Source organism: Hydractinia symbiolongicarpus, chromosome 5, assembly GCF_029227915.1.
Source record: "Hydractinia symbiolongicarpus strain clone_291-10 chromosome 5, HSymV2.1, whole genome shotgun sequence".
NCBI classification, from domain to species: domain Eukaryota; kingdom Metazoa; phylum Cnidaria; class Hydrozoa; order Anthoathecata; family Hydractiniidae; genus Hydractinia; species Hydractinia symbiolongicarpus.
Window position 1 is genome coordinate 8,880,335 of NC_079879.1, and position 24,528 is coordinate 8,904,862.

The 24,528-nt window shown below is 31.7% G+C and overlaps 2 protein-coding genes across 2 annotated transcripts in view; both read left to right on the top strand.

Moving 5' to 3' along the window:
- Positions 1 to 18,011, top strand: part of LOC130644613 (uncharacterized) — a 40,618-nt gene extending 22,607 nt beyond the window's left edge. Inside the window, exons 2-20 of the mRNA XM_057450288.1 lie at positions 2,899 to 3,080; positions 3,885 to 4,140; positions 4,739 to 4,802; positions 4,885 to 5,150; positions 6,106 to 6,345; positions 7,864 to 7,942; positions 8,015 to 8,086; positions 11,134 to 11,217; positions 11,601 to 11,679; positions 13,500 to 13,667; positions 13,854 to 14,109; positions 14,201 to 14,264; positions 14,339 to 14,607; positions 15,655 to 15,954; positions 16,183 to 16,261; positions 16,467 to 16,538; positions 16,977 to 17,063; positions 17,198 to 17,276; positions 17,648 to 18,011. Coding sequence (XP_057306271.1) covers positions 2,912 to 3,080; positions 3,885 to 4,140; positions 4,739 to 4,802; positions 4,885 to 5,150; positions 6,106 to 6,345; positions 7,864 to 7,942; positions 8,015 to 8,086; positions 11,134 to 11,217; positions 11,601 to 11,679; positions 13,500 to 13,667; positions 13,854 to 14,109; positions 14,201 to 14,264; positions 14,339 to 14,607; positions 15,655 to 15,954; positions 16,183 to 16,261; positions 16,467 to 16,538; positions 16,977 to 17,063; positions 17,198 to 17,276; positions 17,648 to 17,721 — 2,757 coding nt within the window. The 5' untranslated portion in view covers positions 2,899 to 2,911 and the 3' untranslated portion in view covers positions 17,722 to 18,011. The remainder of the gene's footprint in view (positions 1 to 2,898; positions 3,081 to 3,884; positions 4,141 to 4,738; positions 4,803 to 4,884; positions 5,151 to 6,105; positions 6,346 to 7,863; positions 7,943 to 8,014; positions 8,087 to 11,133; positions 11,218 to 11,600; positions 11,680 to 13,499; positions 13,668 to 13,853; positions 14,110 to 14,200; positions 14,265 to 14,338; positions 14,608 to 15,654; positions 15,955 to 16,182; positions 16,262 to 16,466; positions 16,539 to 16,976; positions 17,064 to 17,197; positions 17,277 to 17,647) is intronic.
- A 139-nt stretch (positions 18,012 to 18,150) lies between these two features.
- On the top strand, positions 18,151 to 22,702 carry LOC130644619 (jmjC domain-containing protein E-like). The gene is made up of 9 exons (XM_057450294.1): positions 18,151 to 18,682; positions 19,243 to 19,498; positions 19,670 to 19,733; positions 19,873 to 20,324; positions 20,606 to 20,684; positions 20,767 to 20,838; positions 21,325 to 21,426; positions 21,989 to 22,070; positions 22,281 to 22,702. The coding sequence occupies exons 1-9, from the start codon at positions 18,499 to 18,501 to the stop codon at positions 22,334 to 22,336; spliced, it is 1,347 nt and encodes a 448-aa protein (XP_057306277.1). The 5' UTR covers positions 18,151 to 18,498; the 3' UTR covers positions 22,337 to 22,702.
- The last annotated feature ends 1,826 nt before the right edge of the window (positions 22,703 to 24,528 follow it).

Consider the following 24,528-nt stretch of genomic DNA (forward strand, 5'->3'; position numbering starts at 1 on the left):
GATTGTTGTCTGAGTTGTAAAGCAATGCTTGTTGAAAAATATTCAGAAAGCAAAGTCATGTGGCAATTGATCACCATAACTATAATTAGATATCATGCTGACTCTGTGCTTGCGAAAGAACAATGCTTGAAGTGACGAAAGTAGCGAAAGCATTTAAAGAAGTAAAAGACGGAAAAGTTGAACTTTAAAATTTATTTATTAATTTCAAAAGAGCAACTAAATTAAAAAAAATTAAATTGTGAATTAAAATTAATGTCTTTGTTTTTCTTTAATATAACTCGCGAGTAACATGATATATTTTTTAAAGATTTACTTGCGAGTAGTTTAATTATTGATTACTTTTATTTATTTTACTCGCACTTGCATTGTACTCTCACTCTGAATTATTTTACTCACATTTATTTGTACTCGTACTCTCAAAGATGTGTAGCTTTACTCGCGATCGGCACTTTATATTATTCCTGTGCTCCTTCATTGAACAGAACATTATTTATTTTGGTGTGCAATTAGCGCACGCCTGAGGTATTTAGTGTTTTTTTGGCGTGCGAAGATCGCACAGGAACATTCAAACATGGCGTGTGCGCGTGCGATCGCACACCATTCCTGACGAGGCCTGCACAGTTATCATGATATGTAGTAATGCACGAAGTAGTGATTTTAAAAGACAACATGATAATGATGATAAAAATCTGCACAGAGGCTACTCCTCAAAAACTAAAGAAAACAACAAAAACACGTTTTCCAGCCCATAGCAGGTGGTATTTTTGGTAAAAAGGAAAGGTTGTTTTCAGTTTTAATATTGAAGTTATGATTTCTAAATTGGTTTTAAGATGATTAGTATGGTGCAATTAGAAGTACAGACTTAACTGTGAAAAGGTGTATTACTTTGTTCACCTAGCACTCCTATCTTTTTTCCTGCCATGAAAATGCTAAAGCAGAAAGAGCTTCCCGCTGAAAATGTAAACAAAGGAATTCATCAATACATTAACTGCCTCTATTAGTAAAGTATTATTAGTATTATTATTATTATTATTAAAATGTGGACATTTTTAAACATCTAAATAATTAAATGAGGAAATAAACAAAATATTTCAATTTAAAACACAGAGTGATTGATCTTTAGAATGTATCGCGACTGTTGTGATCTTAAAATGTTAATCACGATTTTTCCTATCGCAAAGATCATGATAGCATCATGGATTGTGCGCTTTAAGCATGATACATGCTTACAATGTTAAGTATCTCAATTAGACTACCCTATGTACACACCCACATATGCAGATTAGAAATATGTCTGCAAAAACGTTCCCGAATTATCAAATTCTGAGAAAAGAAATGTGAAGCTAGAGAACAATTTAAAAAGGTTTTGCAACCTTTTTCATTGTTTAAATTAATTCTTTTTTTTTTCTGAAGCCTATTTAATCACTTTGTTTTTACTTGTGGCTGCACTAATTATTGGATCTTGGTAAAAAATACCGCAATATTTTGTTCTGTTTTGTAATGTTATAACGAACATTCCAAAAGTAAAAATAACTTTAAATGAAATAATAAAAATGTTTTTTAGCCTGTTATAGATCTCTCTGGCAATGCACCTGCACACACCATGTTTTCATTTGCATATGATAATTTGCACATAAAAAATATATGTAAAATGCCTCACCTGTGCAATCTTTTCATGCCATTAGAACTAAAAGTTAGTTAAAGTATATTTCAATTATAAACTATATAAAAAATTAATTCATTGTTAAGAAATATAATTATAGTCTTGACCTATCCATTAAAGGGAACCCGAGGTATAAAATGATGTTGTACTTATATTATAGAGCTTAAAAAGTTAGCCAACAAATTTTTTAAAAAGCTCTTTTCGTTCTCAAGATATTCACATTTAACTTGGTTTGCAAATAAATTTTGTGGGTAAGCTTGTATAAGCCCTATATTTTTACTCACAAAATTTGATTGAAAACCGACATGCAGATCCTAAGTTATGAGTTTGTCAGCAAAAAATTAAGAGACCTGGGACAAGCAAGCGAGTGTCATTTTGGCAAAAAAATTATGTTAATTAATTAACCTTTATAATATCTATGCATTGATAAAGTTTGAATGCACACTTCTTAACAGGTCTAAAATTACTGATGAAAGAAAATGTCCAAATTTGCCATTACTAAAATATGAAATCATAATTTATGCAGCATAATTAAATCTGAAATTCTTTAACTTGAGAAAAAAATTAAATTACATTAGTAACTTAAGATTAAGTATGTATGTGATGATTATATGTGCAGTTGTATTATTCATTGAGAGGCCCTAAAAAATTAATTTTGTCTTGATAATTTCTTTTGTTTCCATATTATTAAAACGTGTGAGTGGCCTTGTATTTCTCCTTGATGTTTATAATTCTTTGGAAAAAAGACTTGTATTTACTCCACAGCAGTCTGTGGTACACACAATTATTATTACTAATGTAAATTCTGCATTGACCAAGGAACCATTTAAATGCTTAGTATTTTTGAGTTCTTACTTTTTATGATGGAATTACTATGTAATTTTCTGATTACAGAGAAGTACAGTGGTTTTTTAAAGTTCTGTAATATTTTGCTGTCATCATCATTCTCGGCTTAACGTCCGTTTTCCATGCTAGCATGGGTTGGACGGGGTATATTGATGACCCTCTTCCAATCTGATCTAGACTGTGTTAGATCTAAACTCAACTTCCTCTGTATCAAGTCTGTCCTTTTAACCTCCTGCCAAGTCTTTCTCGGTCTGCCTCTGGGCTTTGCCCCAGGAACTATCAAGTCTCTACACTTTCTTACCCAATTATCCAGCTGTGATGTACTTTTTATGATTACTATTAAGTGGTAAATATAGACAGGTTTGACTGTAGCTTTCTTTTTGTCGTTTAGAAAAAATAAAAATGAAATACTTGATACTTGATGTCACATTTTTTGCATCAGTGTTCAAGTATGTGTTACTTATTACATTGGAAGATGATCCAAGTTTGTGGCCTGGTCATATGGAGCCATTTGCAGCTAAGCAAAAGCATGTCGAAGTTGAGGTTTTAAACGAATGGCCCTCTCCCATTGGTATGAAAGATTCTGTACATTTATCTAAATAGACAATCACATTTCATTGTATTACAGCAAACTTCCTAGAGTATAAACAAAAATATATTTGTTATTACCCAGGAATGTGCAGTGTGAGTAAGGAATATTTTACACTTCTCAAATTTCCGATGCGCTTATGGTTTTAGCTTTTTTCTTTTTGTTTAGCTTTTGCCTAAGCTTTCCAATTGCTTTGTTCTGTGGAGGATTTAAAATATTACATCTGAATCAACACCTTAGAAGTAACACAAAAAAGCATTTCATCCCTATTATATACTTCTTTCCCTAAGCAACTTAACAATGACTTTTTAATTACTTTCTTGGTCAACCAACTTTAATTCTTTGTATTACCTTCTTTGTAGTACGTCAGTCTTACAATTATGTAACCATAACACCTGAACTCCAATCTTCAAGAATAACATTATTCTTGATAAACTGATTGGCTAAACGCCTGATAAGCTTACCTCCAGTATCTTCTAAAGTCTCATACATTTCTGGTACAATACCAGACATGCAGCTTTATAATTCATAAATTTTAATTGCTCCCTAGCAGAATCACAATGACTGTTTTTCTTGTCTGTGCTGTCAAGGTATAACCACTCAATTGACAGCAGCATCATACCATTAGCAGGTATATATCCCTATGTCTTTTCAGCACCTTTGTCGTTCAGATGGTCTCCTAAATGTATCTAAGAGTACAAATTACATTGAGAAAATAATTTTAAAATTGTGGCAAATGTATTTGTAAGCTTAAGTGCAGAAATGTTTTTATCTAATCTTTTGTAGATTTCTTTGAAAACTTTTTGGATAAAAGTAGACCAGCTCTGTTTAAAGGTTTGGCAAAACGGTCACCTGCTTATAAACTTTGGGATGATGAATATTTGGCTAATCATCCAGGTTCAGATAAAGAGATGGTTTACTGTGAACCTGAAAAGAAAGAAAATAGAACAAAGGAGGGGAAAGAAGTTACATTAAAGGAGTTTATTAGTATATATCATAATGAGTCAATCTACATGGTTAACGGTGTACCCCAGAATGTACAGTGAGTAGAGCAGTTGTTATATTTATTAAGTACACTAAATGTGTTTTTTTTTAAAAAAGCCTTAGTTTTCTTTAAAAATGCATGCCTGGAAGATGACAAAGAGGTTGTATACTTGTTATTGTTATTTCTGAGCAACAAATATTTTTAGTCCATTATTTATGACTTAAACATATGGACTTTAGATTATAGGCAGTGTATCACTCAAATATGTGTTAAATACAGCATATTACTGTACATAACACTAATTTGACCATAACAGTCAGAAGAATTAATGATGTACCTCAGGTCATCCATAAATAATTTTAACCAAGTTAATGTTTGGTGCAAAAAATTTTCAAGTATAGGCTAAAGTTTTTTTTTTTTTTTTTTTTTGAGGTTGATCAAAGCAAGTTGTTTGCCGAACAACCCCAATTTTGTTTCGGATTGTTAGTTATGGCAAGCAAGTAATTATTTCAAGAATATTTTTGGTACCTGTGTGGCTATCTAAAAAAAACCTATTGCATAATACATATTTCCAACTGACTGAATCAGCAATAAAACTGAAAAACAAGTTCTGACAATCAAGAATTTTTTAATGAAACCTTAATGAATTTTTTAGGAAAGATGTTTTAATGCCACCACCTTTGCGGTGTGAAGAGACCAGAAAGTATATGCTTGATGCTGTAAGCAGCCTATTATTAACCCTTCAATTTTTACTTTATTTATTTTTATTTGAATGTTATTAACAGTCATCTTTCTTTTAAGGTCACTTGGTTTAGTTCTGGAGGGACAAAATCAGTTGTTCATGCTGATGACCTTGACAATGTAAACTGTTTATTTCGTGGATCAAAAAAACTCATTTTTGTGGAACCGAAGTATAGAAAACATATACCCATTGACACCAATGCCGGGTATTCATCTCTGGATGTGGAAAAAGTAGATTTTACAAAATATCCATCATTGCGAGAAGTTGAACAGTATGTTGTTGCTGATATGGTGGAGGGTGATTGTTTGTTTATTCCATACAGATGGTAAGTTTGAATATATAAAAACGAAAGCATACTGGTAAAAAATGTTTAGTGATCGTGTTAAATCCTAAGGTATTACGCAAAAAACAAAAACAATTTATCTACAAGTTTGAAAAGGGTGCTACAATTTTGTACCTTACAATGGACCCATGGCAGGTAATTAAATTAAAAAAATATGTAATTTATGGTATAAAAAAAGTTATTTTACACTTGTGAAATATACGTCATGTGTTTTTCAATGGTTTATTTTCAAAAACATGTTCTGTCAAAACTCCCTACCCTTCCAATTTATACTAGTGTTAAGACTCTAAAAGCATTAGTAAAATATTTATGATTAGATATACTTGTTTTATGCATTAGTTCACTGAAAGATATGCTTGCATTTTGATTGTATTTAAAAGACATGGACATTATTAGAACATATAGTCAATTTTTTCAGCTAAAGAAATAAGCAATTTTTTGCGTACGTAAAGCATAGAAAATACAAGGTTTTAAACACAGTTGAGTTTACATTATCACCAATGACATAGAAAATAGCAATGGTGTAAGCATGTGTAATTAGGAAAAGAAAACCAATAAAAAAAATAACAAGAAGGATTTAAAAAATCCAAAGCTGCGATTAATAAACCAATGGTTCAATATTTTTGTTTATACAAACAAATATGTTGTGGAATAGTTCGGGTTATGCAAATAATACTCGTGAACTGCATTAAAATATAATCTGTTTTAAAAAATCACATAATAAGCGATTTGTTGTTTTTACTTTGTTTTTTCACATATTGATTCGTCAATTTTGAAAAAGTACTTGTGAATTGTGAACCCCTATTGTGAACCTTTGATATAAATTGAAAAAGGCTTAGAATTTTTGGCTAGAGAATATTTTTTGTATTGTCGATGCCGATATGTCACATCAAGAGACAAAATGCTTTGATTGAAATAAGTTTTTACTTCTTCGTAGGATACATCAAGTGAATTCAGTTGCTAATGAGAAAGGACAAAATGTGGCAGTAAACATCTGGTTCAAGCATACACGAAATCATCGCCCACAAAAGTGCGACATTCCTGAGGATGAAGCAACTATAGATAAATACAAATTTAAAGACTTGGAAAAATTGAAAGCTCAAAAGAGCGATAACAAATTGGACCTAGAAGAGACTGTAAAAGAAGAGGAAGAAAACATGGATTCATCTAGTTTGGCGTAAGAGTTCTTTTTTTGTCCTTTTTTAAAAAAAATATGGTTATTCCAGGCGATTCCTTGAGACGAGTGCGATCGCACGCGCACTCGCCCGCACACTGGTAAAAGAAATTACGAGTGCTTTTTATCGCACTCGTAATTTTTTTCTTTTTCTAAAATATTATAGAATGATGAAAAGGGCTATTAAACCTAAAGTAAAAATTCTGTTTTTTTATGTATTTTTTTAGCATAAAAATAAACAACATAATATTTATCACGGGTTGGCTGTAACAGCGATGTACGGAACAATATTTTCTAATGTTTATAGAATTTTGTTATCTATTTATATCTCAGCAATCACAGTGTGCATGATAAAATGAATGGCGGGAATAAAGAGGAGATAGTTGCTTGTATCTAATTAATTGTATTTTATATTTATTTTTGATATTCTCTGTGGCCACCTGTTGCTTGAAGGTAGCGAACATAAAAAAAGAAAATTATCATCTATACTATCAATATTTTCAACAGGAATTAATAATTAAGTCCTGGGCACTAGGTTGTGAAATACATGTCAATTAACCCTAAAAATGATACCTGCTATATTGCTCTATTACCAGAAGCAAATCATTTCAGTGTGCTCAATGTGATTGCAAAGATATAAATAGATTAGAATTACATTCAACACAAAAGAAAAATGATCTCTAGCATTGTGTTTCAGAGAGAGCTCATAACATTAGCAAGCAATAGAAAGTTAAAGCAATTTCACAACATTTTTTTGAATAGCAGAAAAAAAGATGTTGTCCAATAATTGAAATGTATTTTTATATTTTCACCACCAGGTGGCTGAAGAAAACACCTTCTTGGTGGCCCACAAGTATAATTGTTCGTACACAAGAAGAGTATGACGTGAATATTCATCTTTATGCCCTTCAAAAATAAATATTAAAAAAAAATTGTTTAATTCATACACAATGAGAGTGCACAACTCAAAATTTTCCTTTTAAATTTCTTTTGATCATTTATTTCTTGCAAGACTTCATTTCTATACAGCTTAAATAACATATAACGTTGTGGTAAACAAAAAAAGTTAAGTGTGAATCACACTTGCAGATATTCACATTGCACTTGTAAATTTTGCTTACGAGTGCAATTTTTCACACACCATAGCACTCATAATTTTTTTAACAGGGTGCTTTTTGTAGCTCTGGCATAGTTTTATTCAAGAAATGGCCTGTTATTCATAACCTGGATAGCACACACAGTTCATCACAACATTATATTGATCCTGACAAAATCTTTGCTTTCTTTTCTATAAAGAACTAACTTTAAGGAGAATTTTACACTTTCCATAAACCTGCTTAATGTGAGAAATCTACAGGTTTGCCTGTCCTTTTTATACAGCATCGGGTGCGTCTCGCTACTTGCGTAGCTAGGCTACCATTTTGAGTGACAGACAGACAGACAGACAGACGGACAGAGATATACAGGCATTCTAATATAGATATTTTATACAAATTATCTTTGTTATTGTTTGTAAATTAGGGCCACATATGAAGGGTACCTTGAGTTGACGCAAAAGAAGCGTGCTAATTTCAAGACATTTTATGCCATTTTAAAAAAGGTAAGTTTTCTTTTCATTTATTTCTGCGTTGTTGTATTTACTTGATAAAATAATATTCTATCATATTGTTAGGATCCGAATTTAAGTCCCAAAGACTTAACAGAAGTTGATTTACCTGCAGCATTTGAAAAGTTGGCAAAAGAGGTACGTTTATTGTTCTTTTTGATACAATTCAGTGAGCGGAATAAATCTATTATTGCGGTGTCATGTAAACACGATTTGCATAAAATTAACTGTTGTGCATGCATAAAAGCTTTGTACTAAGTTATAAAAATTGTACAGTTCCTATATCTGTAATGTGAAAAACTCCAGTAAATAGTTCCTGAGGTATACCTTAGCAAGTTGGACTTTCAAGAAATTTTAAATGATATATCCATTTTAACTTAGAGTTACACCAGATATAGCTATTTGAATTTTTTGTTTTTCTTGCTGTCTCGACCACCATTACAAATTTCTATTTCATTAAAAATTTTCAAACCAGCCCCAGTCTTTTTTCGAGGCGCGGGACCATATCACATACTTTTAAGTACAGCTTCAATTATTACTGACTGATATAGCTAGAACAGATGCCTTCTCTACACAAAGTAAAACAAAAGGTCTTTACAAATGATTTTTTAAAAAATAAAACTATTTCTGCATATAAACTAAAAAAAGAAGAAAACCTGTTCGTTTGAACACACAATCCAATCCTAATAAATCAATTAGAACATGGTTAAAATCTGCCTATGCAAGAAAGTGGGACGGCTGAAACACTCACAACTGCCAGAAGGCTATTCTGACTTTCTGTCAGTTGAAACAAGAAAGTTTTCAACTATCTACGCTTTTGTGGAAATGTTCTGTTATAAGGGGTAGCAGCAGTACTTGCATATAGAGGGTCATGTCGATTAAAAAAACACTGTATATAATGAACTTTTACTATAAAAAAGTATCAGTAATATATTTTATTTATTTTATTTTAATAAATTGTTTTCAAAAGACATGAATAACAAAAGAGTACACAATTAACTATATACAGGCCATTCCTTGAGACGAGTGCAATCGCACGTGCATTCGCCCTCACACTCGTAAAAAAATTTACAAGTGCTTTTTATCACACTTGTGAATTTTTCTTTTTCTAAAATATTATAAGCTATAAAAAAGGCTATTATGCTGATTACATAACATTCATTTCTTCGTGATTGATTTATTTAAAATGTATAGAGAACATCTTTTATTACTCCATTTTATAACTTCATGGTTTTTAACGGGGGTGCGGATAAGTTGCAAACACTCACATATGTAAGGGCGAGCTCCGGCAACTTTTCAAATAAAATTGGCAGTTGTCCGAACACGCCCAAACTCGCACAGAGCATTCCTGAAATGCAACACCTTGTAACATAAACATGGCAGACAACAGTTGAAAGCATGTGCTTGAAGAGAAAGGAGTTAAGTTATTTATTAAGTAAATCTTATTAAGAACCATCAAAAACAGTTAGTTCATTTTAATTTTTATACTTTTTTAAATAATTTGTGGTGAATCATTGAGTGTTTTTGTGGTGAATCTCTTTTTTTGTTTAGGCATTGTTCAGTTCTATGTGGGTTTTTTTAGGCGAATACCTGAATTTTTTTCACAACGCCGAACTCACCAGAAAACGCCCGCACTTTTCACGGTGTATATGGCTTATCGGCACCCTCGTGGTTTTTATTCCATAAAATGACTTTGCAAAAATGCAGTTAAACAAAGTGGAAATTGTTCCCGTTTAAAAAAAAAAATGAATTAGCTAAAATGTCCTAATTTCGTGATTTACGTCTTAATTCTGCGGTATGTTTTTTTTCCAATGTGAGATACGCTAGGCTCTACATGTACATACTAAATAATTTCAGAGCTCCTACACAGCTTCTTTCTCTTCGATTTGAAAAATCTCAACCACATAACAAATGCAAATTCTGGACTTCATTGGCGATAAATTTGTGATGTAACCAATGATGTTGTGTCTATAATAAAGTAAAACCTTGTGTTTACAATAATATTTGATTGATGTCAATACTTTTGGGGTGAAGAATCATCTGAAATGACAAATTTCAAGATGATCGTATCATCATAATGGAGATACAAAATCATTAGCAACACTGGTAAAAACTTTAGAAATAGAATAAAATGGAATAAAAAATAGAATCAAAGTCTGCAGAATGAATTTCCAAAATGCACCTAATTTAGCTATAGCTAGCAATAAGTTCATTATAATTGACGCAATCAATATGTTTTACGCTCCAAAATGATATTAAATCAATGTAAAACCATAGTTAAAAGACTAAGATAAGGACTAAATACATACATTAAAATCCGCGACAAGTAACCATCCAACATCCAACACATGTGGGATAAGACTCATAATGGCAGAAAAAAATCAGTTAAACTTTTTTTATAGAAAGCGAAATATGCGCCTTTTGCACAAAAATGAATAAACGACACGCCATTAAACAAGTTTTCGATCCTGAGGTTTCTAAAAACACTATCCACCTAAGGTGTGAGTCCGTAACTTGTACAGGAATATGAAATACGTTTATCTTCAGCTATACTTAACTACACTACAATAAATACAACATTATGAGCACTAGATTTTAAGACAGAATCAATGTCAACCCGCATTATAAATAAAAATTTTTACCCCCTCGGCTAGTTTCTCATGTAATCTCGCACATGAATATGCTCAGCGTAAAATATTCACCAATGTGTTCATTTTTTATTCCGAGATGAAGAAAGGCTAAACCAAACACACATTCCTGCGGATTGTGTGAATTAAATGTGCATGATTTGTATTTCAAAGGAGTTTATTTGAGACATGCGTCTTGTGAAATATACTGATTGTTCAACATGCCGCATATTGGAACAAAGTTACAGATGAGGAAGCTGAATCAACCCCATCTCCTCACCCAAAAGCACAAATAGGGTGTACAGGCCAGTTGCAACTTTTTCAATATTATGTAACAGTGTCACAGGCCACACAAAAAGACTCGTTAAAAGCCAGTGTTTCAATTTAAAAACATACTACGTTGTATACTGTCTCATTCGAAAGAGAAAATATGTCAAGAGTCAAGGTATAATATTGTCTCTTAAAGGATTGTGATGTTGTTTATGTCAGTGAAGCAAAACGGATGCTGAAACAATGTGTGCAAGAACACAAAAGCTGTACATGATCTTTTTATTTCAGCTGTTTAACACTCTGGATATTACTCAAAATGGAATAGTCAATGTGAATGATTTTGATATGGCTGAAGAAGAAGAAAACAGAGATGTAAAGATCTTTTTTGACACGCTTTTTGTTTTTCAGACATGTTTTCCTGAAATTTTCTATTATATATAGTGTTTTGCTTTTCTTTCATATTCCTGCAGGATTACATTGTTAATCTCTGTTGTAGTTTAATTAAACAAAACATTCAAAGCAGTTAATTACAGAATTCATAAAATTATACACCAGTCTTACATGTAAGATCATCAAAGAGGCAAACATATTTGTTCCAATTCGAACTAAATGATGGAATGACCAGAGAGGCAAAAATATAAAAAAATACGAATATTGTACAAATACAGTGACATCCTTTTAAATTTATGTCTGCACTTTACTTTGAATGAAATTAAAAAGGCTCAGTGTTTTACAAATTTCGCTTATATTTGCAGAGTTTTGATGAAGCGTTGGACGAGCACCACTCTAAACTAAAGACATTTTTAAAAGAATTTTTTACTGGCAAAGATGAAGGTAAGTTAGGAGATTCCTGTTAGTAAGAATAAGAGATTTTAGACTTAAAAACATATGAACGTCATTATCATCGAAAGCATTGCTGTCAAATTGTTGAAACCTAATTTTTTTGCAGAAATCAATCTACCGTAATAGTCATAACTCTATTGATTATTAAAATTTTCAATGTATCAAATCTGCCATGTTTTTTGTGATTTTTTTTAAACTAGTTAAGAATTTTGTTCGACTATTTCATGCTTTATCTATTATTTCTTTGTTTCTACTTTTTTGTTATTTTTGTACAGTAAATGCAAATACGATTTTAATTTGGATAGTGGGTTGTAGAAAACATTGAAAACCAAAACGCTAAAACTTTGTTGTATAATTTCTACTTCTTTCTCAAAGCTTTATTTTTTATAATTTTAGCAAATGGAGATTCTGAGAAATCAAGACCAGAAGATGAATTGTAGTGCAGAATCAAATTCTTATATTAATTTGGTTTATGTTGGATAGTAAAAAAAAAAATTGAAAAAGATATCCAAATTGATAATTTTTTACTTTTATAATAATTTGTAACTGGATTGTCTTTTTATATTGTTTTGATACTTTAAATATTTATTATGTTCAGTTATTCTTTTAATTTTATTATTTTACAGGGTGGTTTAATAGACTGGAATAGCTGGGCCAACAACAGGTTTTAAAAAAAAGACCTTTGTCAGCATTTTAGGCTGGAAAATATTACCCCTTTTTGTTCCAGCATGCATTTTTTTAAGTTTTTCTGAAAGAAATACATTTGTGTTCATCAAGGCTAGATAATACCATATTTTTTGTTTTTGGCCATGGCTAGCAAACAATTTAATTTTCGCTCTCGAAGAGACTATGCCTAGATCATTAGAATGGTTGAATTTTTTCCTAAAAATTTTGCCACCCTTTGTTATTTTTTCTAAAAATTATAATCATATTTAAACACAAGTTGTTGGTTAGATAAGGATCAGTAAGGGTCATTCAGAATACAAAATGTGACTCAGTGCCCGAAGTTGTATCAAGTTGGCTTTTAACAACTAGCTTAACAGAGTTATGCAATTTATTTAGTTAAAAATTAACGTTTTTGCGATAATTTATTTCAAGTTGTTGTATTTTAGAATTTTTAGAAAAGTTTATATTGAGATCTTTTATGGTGTAGAAAAAATGTCCAGTTAATTTGTAAACATAGCAACTTCTTTTCCATGTGGTTTAGTTGAAATATCTTTTAGTATTTGCATAATGATTGGTTTCCAATGAAGAAATTTTACTGTCAACCGTTGTGCCACGAATGTAGTGCAACAGTTGTATAATATTTAGCTGTATAACAAATGTTTCTTTTATTAATAGAAAGCAACATGTGATGTTGCACAACAAATGTTATGGAAATACATTGTTTTTTATGTCTACAGCAGTTGCACAAAAATCACTGACTTTAATAGAATCTGTGGTTTGTTTACAAACATTTGACAGGAAATGCTAAAAAATTATATTTAAAATTGGATTGATAATTTTAAAAAATCAGAACAAGAAGCTATAAAACAGTTGTCAGTAAAATATTTATTATGCTACATTTAACACTATTGTAGTACCATGTCATAAATTTTTTATGTCGATAAGATCGATGTGCGGATGGAAAAAAGTTTTCCTAATAACTGATTGTATGTAGTACAGTTGAAGTGCAACAGTTTTGCTACAAAAAAATTATTGGAAAATAAGCTAAACATTGGAAATATCAGTGACATTTTCCCTCCTACTCTTTTTTTATTCTCTACAACTTGAACATTTAAAGCTTTATTGTTTCTTTTTTTATTATTTAGATATGCAAGTACAAATTTGGGTAATCATATTTTTACTCTCCTGTGTTCATAATGGTGTAGGCATTCCAATTGATGATCCAAGTACATGGCCTGGCCATCTTGAACCATTTGGATCTAAGCAAAAAACTGTAGATATTGAAACTTTGTACTCCTGGCCATCTCCAAAAGGTACTAACTGTTTTGAATTGTGTTAAAGGAAATTCTTTTTTTACACAAAATGGTAACATACGTTGTTTAACAATTATCAATAAGCTGCCATATACCTTTCTGTATTTCTTATTAATGTTATGTATGCAATGTATCAAAGAAATTTCTTCAGTGTGTGTTATACTTTCTTTTTTTATAATCAAATAGAATTCTTCAAAGAATATGTGGATAAATGCAAACCAGCGCTTTTCAAAGGTGTTTACAAAAATTCTAAGGGGACTCACACATGGAATGAAGAATACTTAGGAGATCATGAATTATCGGAAAAGTCTGTTGTTTTTGTGGAACCAAACGTTAAAGAAAACAGATCAGCGAAACCTTTTGAAATGTTATTCAAGGAGTTTATTGAAGCATATCACAAGGAGCCCATTATAATGTTTAGTGCTGTACCGAACCATTTCAAGTAAATTTTACCCTTAGGTTCCTATTCTATATATCCTATATATTAGGTTCTTGAAAAGTGTGAATAATTACACTGGAATATGTTTATTTAGAAAAGATTTACTTCTTCCTTCACCGCTTAAATGTAATGAGACCACAAAACATTTGGTAAATGCGGTAAGTTTGCATGTTTTAGAAAATATTATTATGCAAAGGAGAAATTTTAAAATATTAATATAATTTCTCTTTAGAATTTAGTTTTTAGCCGTGGTGGTTCAAAGACTGTGGTTCATAATGATGATGTTGAGACCATATACTGTGCTTTACAAGGAACTGTCGATGTTCTTTTAATTGAGTATACTAGAAACAAGAATTATGTTATTGATCAACCTCAAGGTGGCTATTCCTCACTTGATGTTGATAGAATTGATTACACAAAATATCCTGAACTGCGTAAAGTTGATCAATACGTCAAAGCTCATTTGCAGGAGGGTGATTGTTTTTATACACCATACAGGTGGTAAGTACTCTGTTCTTGATACTGAAAACCAAATTCTTTTTTGATGTTTTTAACATAAAGGACCTATTTCTTTCACACACGAGATTTGGTTCTGGATGCTCCAAATGCACAATTTACCATTTCTTTGGTAATTTGGGGCAGTCAGAATCAAATCTGGATGAACTTTTTGGGGAGCAGTTCACTTGGGGTATTTAGAGCACTAAGAACTTTAATTAGACTTACTATGGTCAAAGCCTTCTTGCTCTAAAAGCCCTTTTCTTTAATCACATTTTTATTTGTTGATGAAACCCTTCCAGTAAGAAACGATTTTGAATAATTTGAATTAATTAAAAAAAGCACAGGATTCAAACTAATTATGTGAATAACATAAATTAAATTAGATACTTTGCAGAATAGATTAAGTTAAATCTACGTCGGTTTCATATAATTATGCAAGCTAAGCATACATCTTTAAATTATGCAACAAATTTCAGAGCACTGAGATTTCAATCTGTGTGGTTTTTTGGTCACTGAAGCACTTGAGCTTTTATTCTATACAGATTTTAATCTCAGGTATAAAAGAAATAGCCCCTATTTTTCACAATAAGATTGGTTGACGATATGTAACAACGTACATTTTCAATTTCATCATATATGCACTAAGAACACTCACCTATCATGATCCCGGTTTTGATTGGTGTGTATCTTTCTCATTTGAAAATGACTATGTGGATATGATCAACCTGATCAACCTTAAGTAAGTTATCTATATGTGTCCTTAGCGTATATCTGTCCAGGGTGTAACAGCTCCATTTTGCCATTGAATTTTGACCCCTGTGGTTTCAATACTGCTCACAGCTTTGCAATATGTTAATGATTCACATAGTAACACTGACTCATTTTCATATTAATTACACTCACTTGTCATAATCATAGTTACGACCAGGTGAGCCTTTTTCGGTTACGATTGGCTACATGGATAAGCTATGATAGACGTTGCATGTAAAAAAAGTTTATAAGCGTGAATTAGCTTTAAGAAATATGTAACATTTTATATTTTGTTTTTAGGTATAAGCAAATAAATGGTCACGCAAATTACTACCAGCGAAATATTGCATTAAATGTTTGGTTTCGACATCTGCATGATCATGTTCCCACAGATTGTTCTATTGCAGACGAAGATGCAACTTTAGATAAATTTCATTACTCTGACGAGAAAGAGATAGAAAATCCTATCGAGGAGAAGAAGAAGAGGAAGACGAAAAGTGATGGCAGGATGCACCATGAAAAATTTACAGGAGATGATGAAGAAGAAGATGAAGGTGATGATAAAGATACTGATGAAGAAGCTGAATTTGATGGATTATTGTATGATTGGTTTTCATTTAATTTATAATGTATTTGACTTCTCTTGCTCTATAGTCATACATACTAACAGTTTCATTGACCAAATAATGAAATTTAATTATTTGACATCAATTCAAATCGTCAATATTGGTTAATAAGATCAAATAAATCTTGAATTTGTTGACTATATCAGATATCAACATGAATCTAGATGATAAAAATAAAATGTCTGCTATTGTTTTGCTTTAGGGCTCACTTTCACAAATACCTGGTTTTATCAAAAGGAAAACACTTATTGTTATCAGATTTTTCAAAAATCCTTAAAAAGGTAATTCATACTTTGCATGATCAACTTCCATACTGGAAAAAGATTTCAACATTCATGATATTAAGCTTAAATTATCAAATATTTGGATTATTTAATGGATATCTAGTGGTTGCGTTATTCTACGAAAGTTAAACTGCACCAAAATAAGGGATTTATAAATTATTAAGCTATAATCGAATGTTCCACATATTTTTTCTGCTTGCAGGATGAAAAGTTATCACAGCAAAGTCACAAAGGGTTGTCGTTTCCAGGGACATTTGATGTTCTTACAACTGAGGTAAGATGCAAGTCTGGACACAATATTTGTGTGAATGGCTGTTTTTGGGGTATGTTTTGAAATAGCCAAACAGAATCACTTGGTCAACAATCTGCAGCAAATAGGTTGCAGAAGTTCTGACAAGTATAGGTCAATCAAGCAGCATTAAAAACTTCTAGTTGTACTTTCCACGATGTCAATTTTTGCCCTGAAACAGAGGTTCGAAGAATTGGGTTTTGGGGTGTGCAGGCATCAGCACAGATTATTACCATTTAAAGCTTTTAATCTAACCAATAAAAAAGATCCACTGTGAGCAATGACAAGTCTGCAGTGCATCTTATTTCATGTTTGAGTATTTCCATAGAAACAGTGTTCACAATTAGTCTTGTTACATTCTTAGAAATTTTTGTATTGTGTCCGCGGGTGGGAAATTCATTTATACTTTCTCCTTTGTTTTAGCTATTTCAGAGGTTAGATATTAATAATGACACAACACTTGGTAATGATGACTTTGAAATTTTGCGAAGAAATGAAAGCGTTGCAAGTGTAAGTAGTTGATGTTGTCATTGTCGTTGTGGTTGTTGTTGATGATGTGGTTGTGGTTATGCTGGTTTTAACACTGGTGCTGGTGGTCTTTTAAACTATTTTTTATAAAAAAAAAATTATTTTTTTTCCAACAGAGATTGCATCAGTATCTGGAGTATCAAACTGCAAGAATTGAAGATTACATTGAAGATCTTGTAGAGGCAAATCATCATGGTAAACATATTGTTTGTTGTTAACTTCAAAAATGCTTCGTAATAGATATCCATTTCAAGTTCTTAGCAGTGTTCATGGTATTAAAATATCTTTGCAAACAATTTATTATTTTACTTCGAGCAAAAAATAAGGTTTTGAATGAGTGCAAAAAAGTCAGAAGTTGCTTGTGGATATAGAAGTTATTCAGTTTCGCATCAATGGCAGTGAGAGAAAATTCACGTATTTAAAATTTGAATTCCATTACAAACAACAATTGTTTTTTATTGCCTCTTTTTGTGCAGGAAGATTTAAAAATTAAATTTATACTACATAGATTTCATAGGAAAGCTAACTTTTTTTCAACCTTTTAATGATTGTTGTTGTTCATTTAGATGAACCTATGCATTTATTTGAGGAAAGAATGAAAGAGAAATTTCGTTCAGAAAGAAAATTCGATGAATTATAGGGAAAAAAAAGAAATTTGAATTTTTTAATTTTAAAGATTATTTGTAACTATTATATTTATATTGGCTTTTGTTTTTTTGTTTTTTATACTTAACTGTGATGGGTTGCTCGTAAACAAGTGACATCTTCTTTAGTTGTGTTTTGTATTTTTATCAAATAACATATTATTAAATGTGCTCTTCGAACATGGTGATATAAATATAAAAGTGAAAGTGTTTTAAAAGATGTGTATATTACAGTGTATGTAAAAGTTTTGTTGTAATTTTGTTTAAATAGAAAAGTGAAACAAGATTGTATTTTTTTTCTGTGAAGTACTTTTATGTGAGTAAGATTGTGTGTGTAGAAATGATGTGTGAGAGAAATGCAATAAATACTGGCGAAAAAGTCGATATATGAATAAGTAAATCTGCAGAAAAGATTTCCAGTATTGAGAAGATGATAGGTTAAGGAGTTGTACTTGAACACAAACTCTAGCTTGCTCGACATCTCGGAGATTATTGATCTACTGAATGTGCTTAGAAAGTGAGATGTCTGTATTTCATTTGTTTTTGATATTCTTTTTTTCTACGATACAATATCAGCCTTCTTCCAGTAAATACTCTATTGTCTGTTTAAAAAAATTTGATTCTGTCCAGCTTTTTCTCTTTTTGGTGTGTTATTAGTCTGCTATTCGCTAAATTATGTATGACTTTACTGCCTTTTTTACTGATTCCGCAAAAGTTACAACAATCAAAAATTAATTCTTTGATGCAAACGGAATCAACTTACATAAATCAATATGGTAGCTGTGAAGATGTCATTCTTCATCTTTTTGCTTCTTTCAAACTTCTTGCTTATTTTTGGTGATGAACCTGATTTGCTTTCACAAGATCCAAGTTTATGGCCTGGTCACATGGAACCATTTGGTTCAAAGCAAAAAACAGTCCAAGTGGAGCAAGTCAAAGATTGGCCAGATCCCACATGTAAGTTAATTTTTAGCTTTTTGTGTTGGTTTAACACGTGGAATATTAACCCATCGCCATCTTTTTAAAAAGCCTTAAATTTCTATTGTTTTTCGCCAACAATCTGTCGATTTTGGACCGGATTTCTGGCTGGCTCGAGGTTGGTGGAACTGAAAACTACCGGGTATAAAAATTGATCATATTTCCTATGGGACTTTACTAAGCATGTATTTCGGCCTTATGAGGTGCGTACTTGGCGTAGAATTGGCGTATTGGGCGTAGAAATTAAAAATATATATTTGTAAATTGACAGGGTTTTCTTCCTGAAATCACTCCAAAGGTATAACCGAGGTGTTGGGCTCAAAAATTTATTCTTTAAAGTGAACCCAGTAAAAGCCAAAATGTTTCTTATAAAAAATCATGTAAGGATATTTTTCTTACAACATATTTTCTTTGTTAAGTAAGTTTTAAAGTACTCTCTGTTTTTGTTTAAATTTTACCTTATGTTTGTACCTATCTACAAAACGATGTCTATTATTCATGGAATACATAAAAAGTAAACTTTTCGTATTTCTTTGCAGCATTTTTCAAGGAGTATGTGGATGGAAATAAGCCAGTGTTATTCAAAGGTCTAGCAAAGCGTTCACCTGCGTACGAATTATTTACTGATGACTATCTAAAATCATTTGATGGAGCAGAAACCGAGGTTGTGTATGCAGAACCAGAGAAAAAAGAAAACAGAACAAAAAGAGGCTTCGATATGTCATTCAAAGCATTTGTTGAACGCTACCATAAAGAAACGTTATACATGGTGAACGCCCTTCCGTCTGCTTTGAGGTGTTTATTATCTCTGTTTTGTTGCTATGGTAACTTATGTATTGGCAATGTCAGCTTTTTTTAAAAAAAAAGTGAAACAGAAAATCAAAAGTCAACTTTTGAGTAGAAATGAAGAAAAAAACCAATTTAAAAATCTCTTTTTTGATAAATGTTAATGATTTATGTTTTTAGAAAAGATGTTAGGATGCCTCCCCCGCTGAGATGTGAAGAAACTAGAGAGTTAATGAGCAGTCAGGTAAACTGTTTGTTGTTGTTGTTGTTATTGTTGTTGTTTTTGTTTTTGTTGTTGTTGTTTAATTTTTATTGCCATATGATTATAGATTTATATGTCCTTATCCCATCTATTTTATTTACTGTGTTTGTTGGTAATCTAGGTCACATGGTTTAGCAGCGGCGGAACCAAGTCAGTTGTGCATAACGATGACGTAGACAACATCAACTGTCTGTTTCGTGGTTCAAAAGAGTTATTATTTATTGAATATAACAAAAATAAAAAATATGTACCTATCGATAACCCCCAAGGTGGGTACTCCTCCATTGATGTTGATAAAGTAGATTACACAATGTTTCCCTTATTACGACACGTAGATCAATATGTTCACGCCACTATGGACGAGGGTGACTGTTTGTTTATTCCTTACCACTGGTTCCATCAAGTGAACTCAAAAGCAAACGAGCAGGGTCAAAATTTGGCGGTCAACGTATGGTTTAAACACGTACATGGTCATCGACCTAAAAATTGTGATATCCCAGTTGAGGAGGCGACGTTAGACAAGTATGAATTTCCTGATGATGAGCAGCAAGATGAAGAGCAACCCTCACGCGTGTAAGTTTCTTTTTATGTTTAATTGCTTGGTCTCTGTTATACAGTGTTCAAATTTTACTGATGGGTGTTTATATTGATGATGTTTAAGAAAAGATAAGTTTATTTATAAGGTTATTGTTTTTATGATCTTAAAAATTATAGTTGTGTTTTCTAGCAGAGTTAAGACTTCAAATTACAAGGATTTAAACTTATGAATCATACTTAAACCATATGCAGTAACTAATTATATAACTTACCCAGCGTTCTGGACGTCTGTTATTGTTAATATTTGTATATCACAGCGAACGGTTTGAAGAATATCTGACGAAAACCAAAAAGAGTTCTGCTAGTTTTAAAACATTTATGAGGCTGGTTAAAAAAGTAAGTATTCCATGTACTAATTAGCAGTCGTTAATTTCGTTGTCATGGTGACTCGTCGTTATATTGGCATATATTTTTTAAGGACCGAAATATTAACCCTGAGAAGTATCAAATCGATGGTTTTCCCGAAGATTTTGAATCACATAGTAGGGATGTGAGTGTGTTTATTTTCTAAATAATTGCCAACTATTGGCGCATTTTAGCAGAAATAAATACTACTATAGCTACCACTTGGAAGCTGCATTAATATTATGACATTCGCCATACTTCTGTCTGTCTGTATGTCTGTCTGTCTGTCTGTATGTCTTTGAGCCAAAGTATAACAAGTCTCTTAGCTTTTTACAACTATAATCACAGTTATAACACCCGTCCAGGTTTTTGAAATTCCTAAGGACCTAGTTTGTAAGCCAAAGTTCACCAAGTTTCTTGGCACGGAATGACCATTAGGTGTAGTCTCTTTTGTCTGTATAGCGATAGCCATTTTAAAGGTCCTTTTTGACCTTGTGCACGTTAGATATTTTTAGTATTGTGTAAATCGGAAATTTAGTAAACGTAGAACTTATCGGTATTAAAGAACTATCCTCCGTCGAGAAAACAGCAATGGATGATGATACCATCTGCATACATCTTTTTTTTGTAGATATTTGATATACTGGACGTTACAAAGGATGGTAATTTGAATGAGGATGATTTTGATGAATTGCGAAAAAAAGACCAGAGCAAAACTCAAGGAAGTTATTTGGTATGTGGTGTTGTCTTGAAGTTGTTTTGCTTGATGTCTTTAAATTGTAGTTGTTGTTTTTGTTGTTTTTGTTCAGGTTGTTGTTGTTGTTGTTGTTGTTGTTGTTGTTGTTGTTGTTGTTGTTGTTGTTGTTGTTGTTGTTGTTGTTGTTGTTGTTGTTGTTGTTGTTGTTGTTGTTGTTCAGATTGTTGTTGTTGTTGTTGTAGTCGTTGTTGTTCAGATTGTTGTTGTTGTTGTTGTTTATGTATTCGTTGCTTTTGTTGTTGTTGTTGTTGTTCCTGTTGTTGTTGACCTTGATTTTTTTTTATTTATTGTCCTTGTTGTTTCGTGAGTTTATAAACCATTAATATTAAATATAGGGTAAATACAAGCATAAAGCTTTGAAATTTTACTCACTAGATCTCTAGTTAGATAAAAATACACATTTGTAAGAAGTAAGTGGAAAAGCTCTTATCTCACAGTTATACACAACGCTTCTGCTCAACTGGTGCTCCCCATATCTTTATTTTGGGACGGTACCTGCGTTAAGAAATTTTTTTAGAAGTTTATGTATATGTTTTAGGAAGTGGAACAAGCTTTAGAAAAAGCAGCTGCAAAGTTGGAAGATTACTTCGAAGATTTAGTTGAAAATAAATATCAAGAAGGTGGGGAGAGTTTTGCTTGACACATTTAAACATGGACGCTAGAAAAGAAAAAATTAAAGATATATTCTTAGCGAGTTGTTATCCTCTTAGCAGTAAAAAAAATAAAAGGCAACTAAAATTATGAATGCTTTGAAGAACCTAGAAAACCTTTTAAATTTGAAACCTCTACTTCTTAAAGCTATTGTTGTTTTCCCATATTTTTATATTTAGATAATTCAATTGGGACAGACTCGAGTCAAGGGCGTGACGAAAAAATTGAGTTATAGATAGATGCAAGCTGAATTGATGTGAAAAGTAGAATTTGAATTAAAAGATAATTAAAATTTGAATTACAAACACCGTGTGTCATGCAGGCAAGATAAAATAACTATCATTTTTATTTATGTCAGTTGTTTTTACAAACTCTTTTCTCTGTTTTAATTTTCCGTTTTTTATATTTTTTAAATACTGAATATTTATTTTTTAATTTTTGTATTGCTATTTTTTAATTACTTGTGTCGCGCAATTATCTTGCAGTGTGGGAAAATTGCGTGTGATTTTCGAGGTAGAATTTCTTTGTAGGTTAAAAAATAAAATTTCTTTACGGAGATGGGTGTAGATAATTTGTTGATGAAATAGCTATTGTTGTAGGATTGTGTGCGTCATTCCTGAATTTTATAGAACAGTGGGGAATATAATTTCTTACGTGTTCTAGAATAAATATCCACTTTGTGGTGTCGGCTGATGTCTCATTTGCGCGCTGTTACCCTTTTAATAGTCGAGAATTAAACAATTTTCTCGGTGAGTAATTGGACAAATAACAAACAATTTTCATGGTGCAAGTTTAAGTCCAAAGTATAGTTTGTCAAGCATAAAGCCCTTACAGTAGCACTACTTAAGAATTTGACATTAAACGGACAAAGTCTTCTTTAATCTTCAACTATAAATAACATATGGTGTTTTTATTCTTCTTTGGTGCTACGAACATTTTTCGGATATCCCGATTTCTTGAACAGTAATTGGTGTGGACTTTTGATTAAAAATAAGAGGAAGGGAAAAAGAAAAAAGGATCGTTATTTGCAAAGGAATTCCCTTGCAAATGAAACTGAGGGCACCGTTACTTCTCCTCCTTGTATTTTCACTCTGAATCACTTCAGTATTGATCACTACTTCTCTGTCCAAAACTAAATCTTATCATCGGATTCTAGTATGAAATCAATTATATTTTTAAATAGAAAAATTACTTGCCTCCTCCGGAAATATTTGGGCAAACTTTAATGCCTGCACATCAGGGATCCACAGAACCCAATATGCAGGTCACGAGGGTGAAAGAGTTATATTAAAACGGGGTTTGTAAAATGTTATAACATGTTTAGCTTCTAGTTGTCGCACAATATATTTATGTTGCATTTCATTTATCTTAAAAAATTGTTTCTCCAAAGGTTTTATTAGGCCTGTGACTTTTGAGGTTAGCATTTTCTCCCGGAATTGTCCTAGAATATCGAACAATTTTGTCCTGGAATGTCCTGGAATTTTTATTTTTATTTTCTGTGATCACAAACCTGTGTCGCAAACCTTTGAACTCACGAAGCTTTTTGTTTGCGACAGTTTCTGGATATGAATTGTCACTTTTTACAAAATGTGCACACTTTCTTATAGGTAAAAAACAAGACCATATGGGATACATTAGCTATTTTTGGAATTAATGCAGATTTTTTGGAATCACAAGATCCAAAAGGCACTGAAATTATTTTATTTTAACTATACTGTTTCACCAATTTTACGCGAATATTATGTTTGACTTCTCTGACCTGCTATATTTTCCTGCAAGGTTGTTTATATTTTATTTCTACAGGAATAAGTGCGCATGCCCAATGTTTTAAACGGAAAATCAAACGTTGCGTCACACGAATTTGTCCGGTTATATTTGTAGACAAACGTTTAATGCTAAAAGAGGGAAAAATCATATTGTCTTAAGATACCCACCTAGTTCCTTTCTGATCGTGTCATATATAAAGTAACTATAAATAGAGAACATATTTTTCTTTATCAAATGCGAATGCATTTTTATGTCCTTACAAACGCACAATATGAGGTCTTGACGAAATTTTTAAAAATAGGGGAGAATGACTGTCAGCATAAAAAGTTTAGGTGTGTCCCACTGTGTCATCAGAGACAGTTTTTTGACAATTGCGCAATTTAATTACGTTAATATGTTGAGAACGTATATCCGAGAAAATGAAATTTAAAAAAGAATTGATTAAAAGCTGGTTCTGACTAAGCACTAAACCAACCTTGTCCTCAATGAATTTCGCCTTTTTATCGTAATTAAAGCTTTGCACTAAGAGATCTTAGAACGAGACTGTCCCATAAGAATCGTAAAGCGTACGGCGTCCAATCGCAAGACAAAAAATGTAACTTGAATTCTGATTCTGATTTCTATATAATTGTAGAAAATTCTATAGTTTGGCTTGTTTAT

Coding starts and splice junctions, on each gene's coding strand:
- LOC130644619 (XM_057450294.1), top strand. CDS start 18,499: ATGGTAGCTGTGAAGATGTCATTCTTCATCTTTTTGCTTCTTTCAAAC. Junction 19,499..19,669: donor GCCCTTCCGTCTGCTTTGAG/GTGTTTATTATC, acceptor TTATGTTTTTAG/AAAAGATGTTAGGATGCCTC. Junction 19,734..19,872: donor GAGAGTTAATGAGCAGTCAG/GTAAACTGTTTG, acceptor TTGGTAATCTAG/GTCACATGGTTTAGCAGCGG.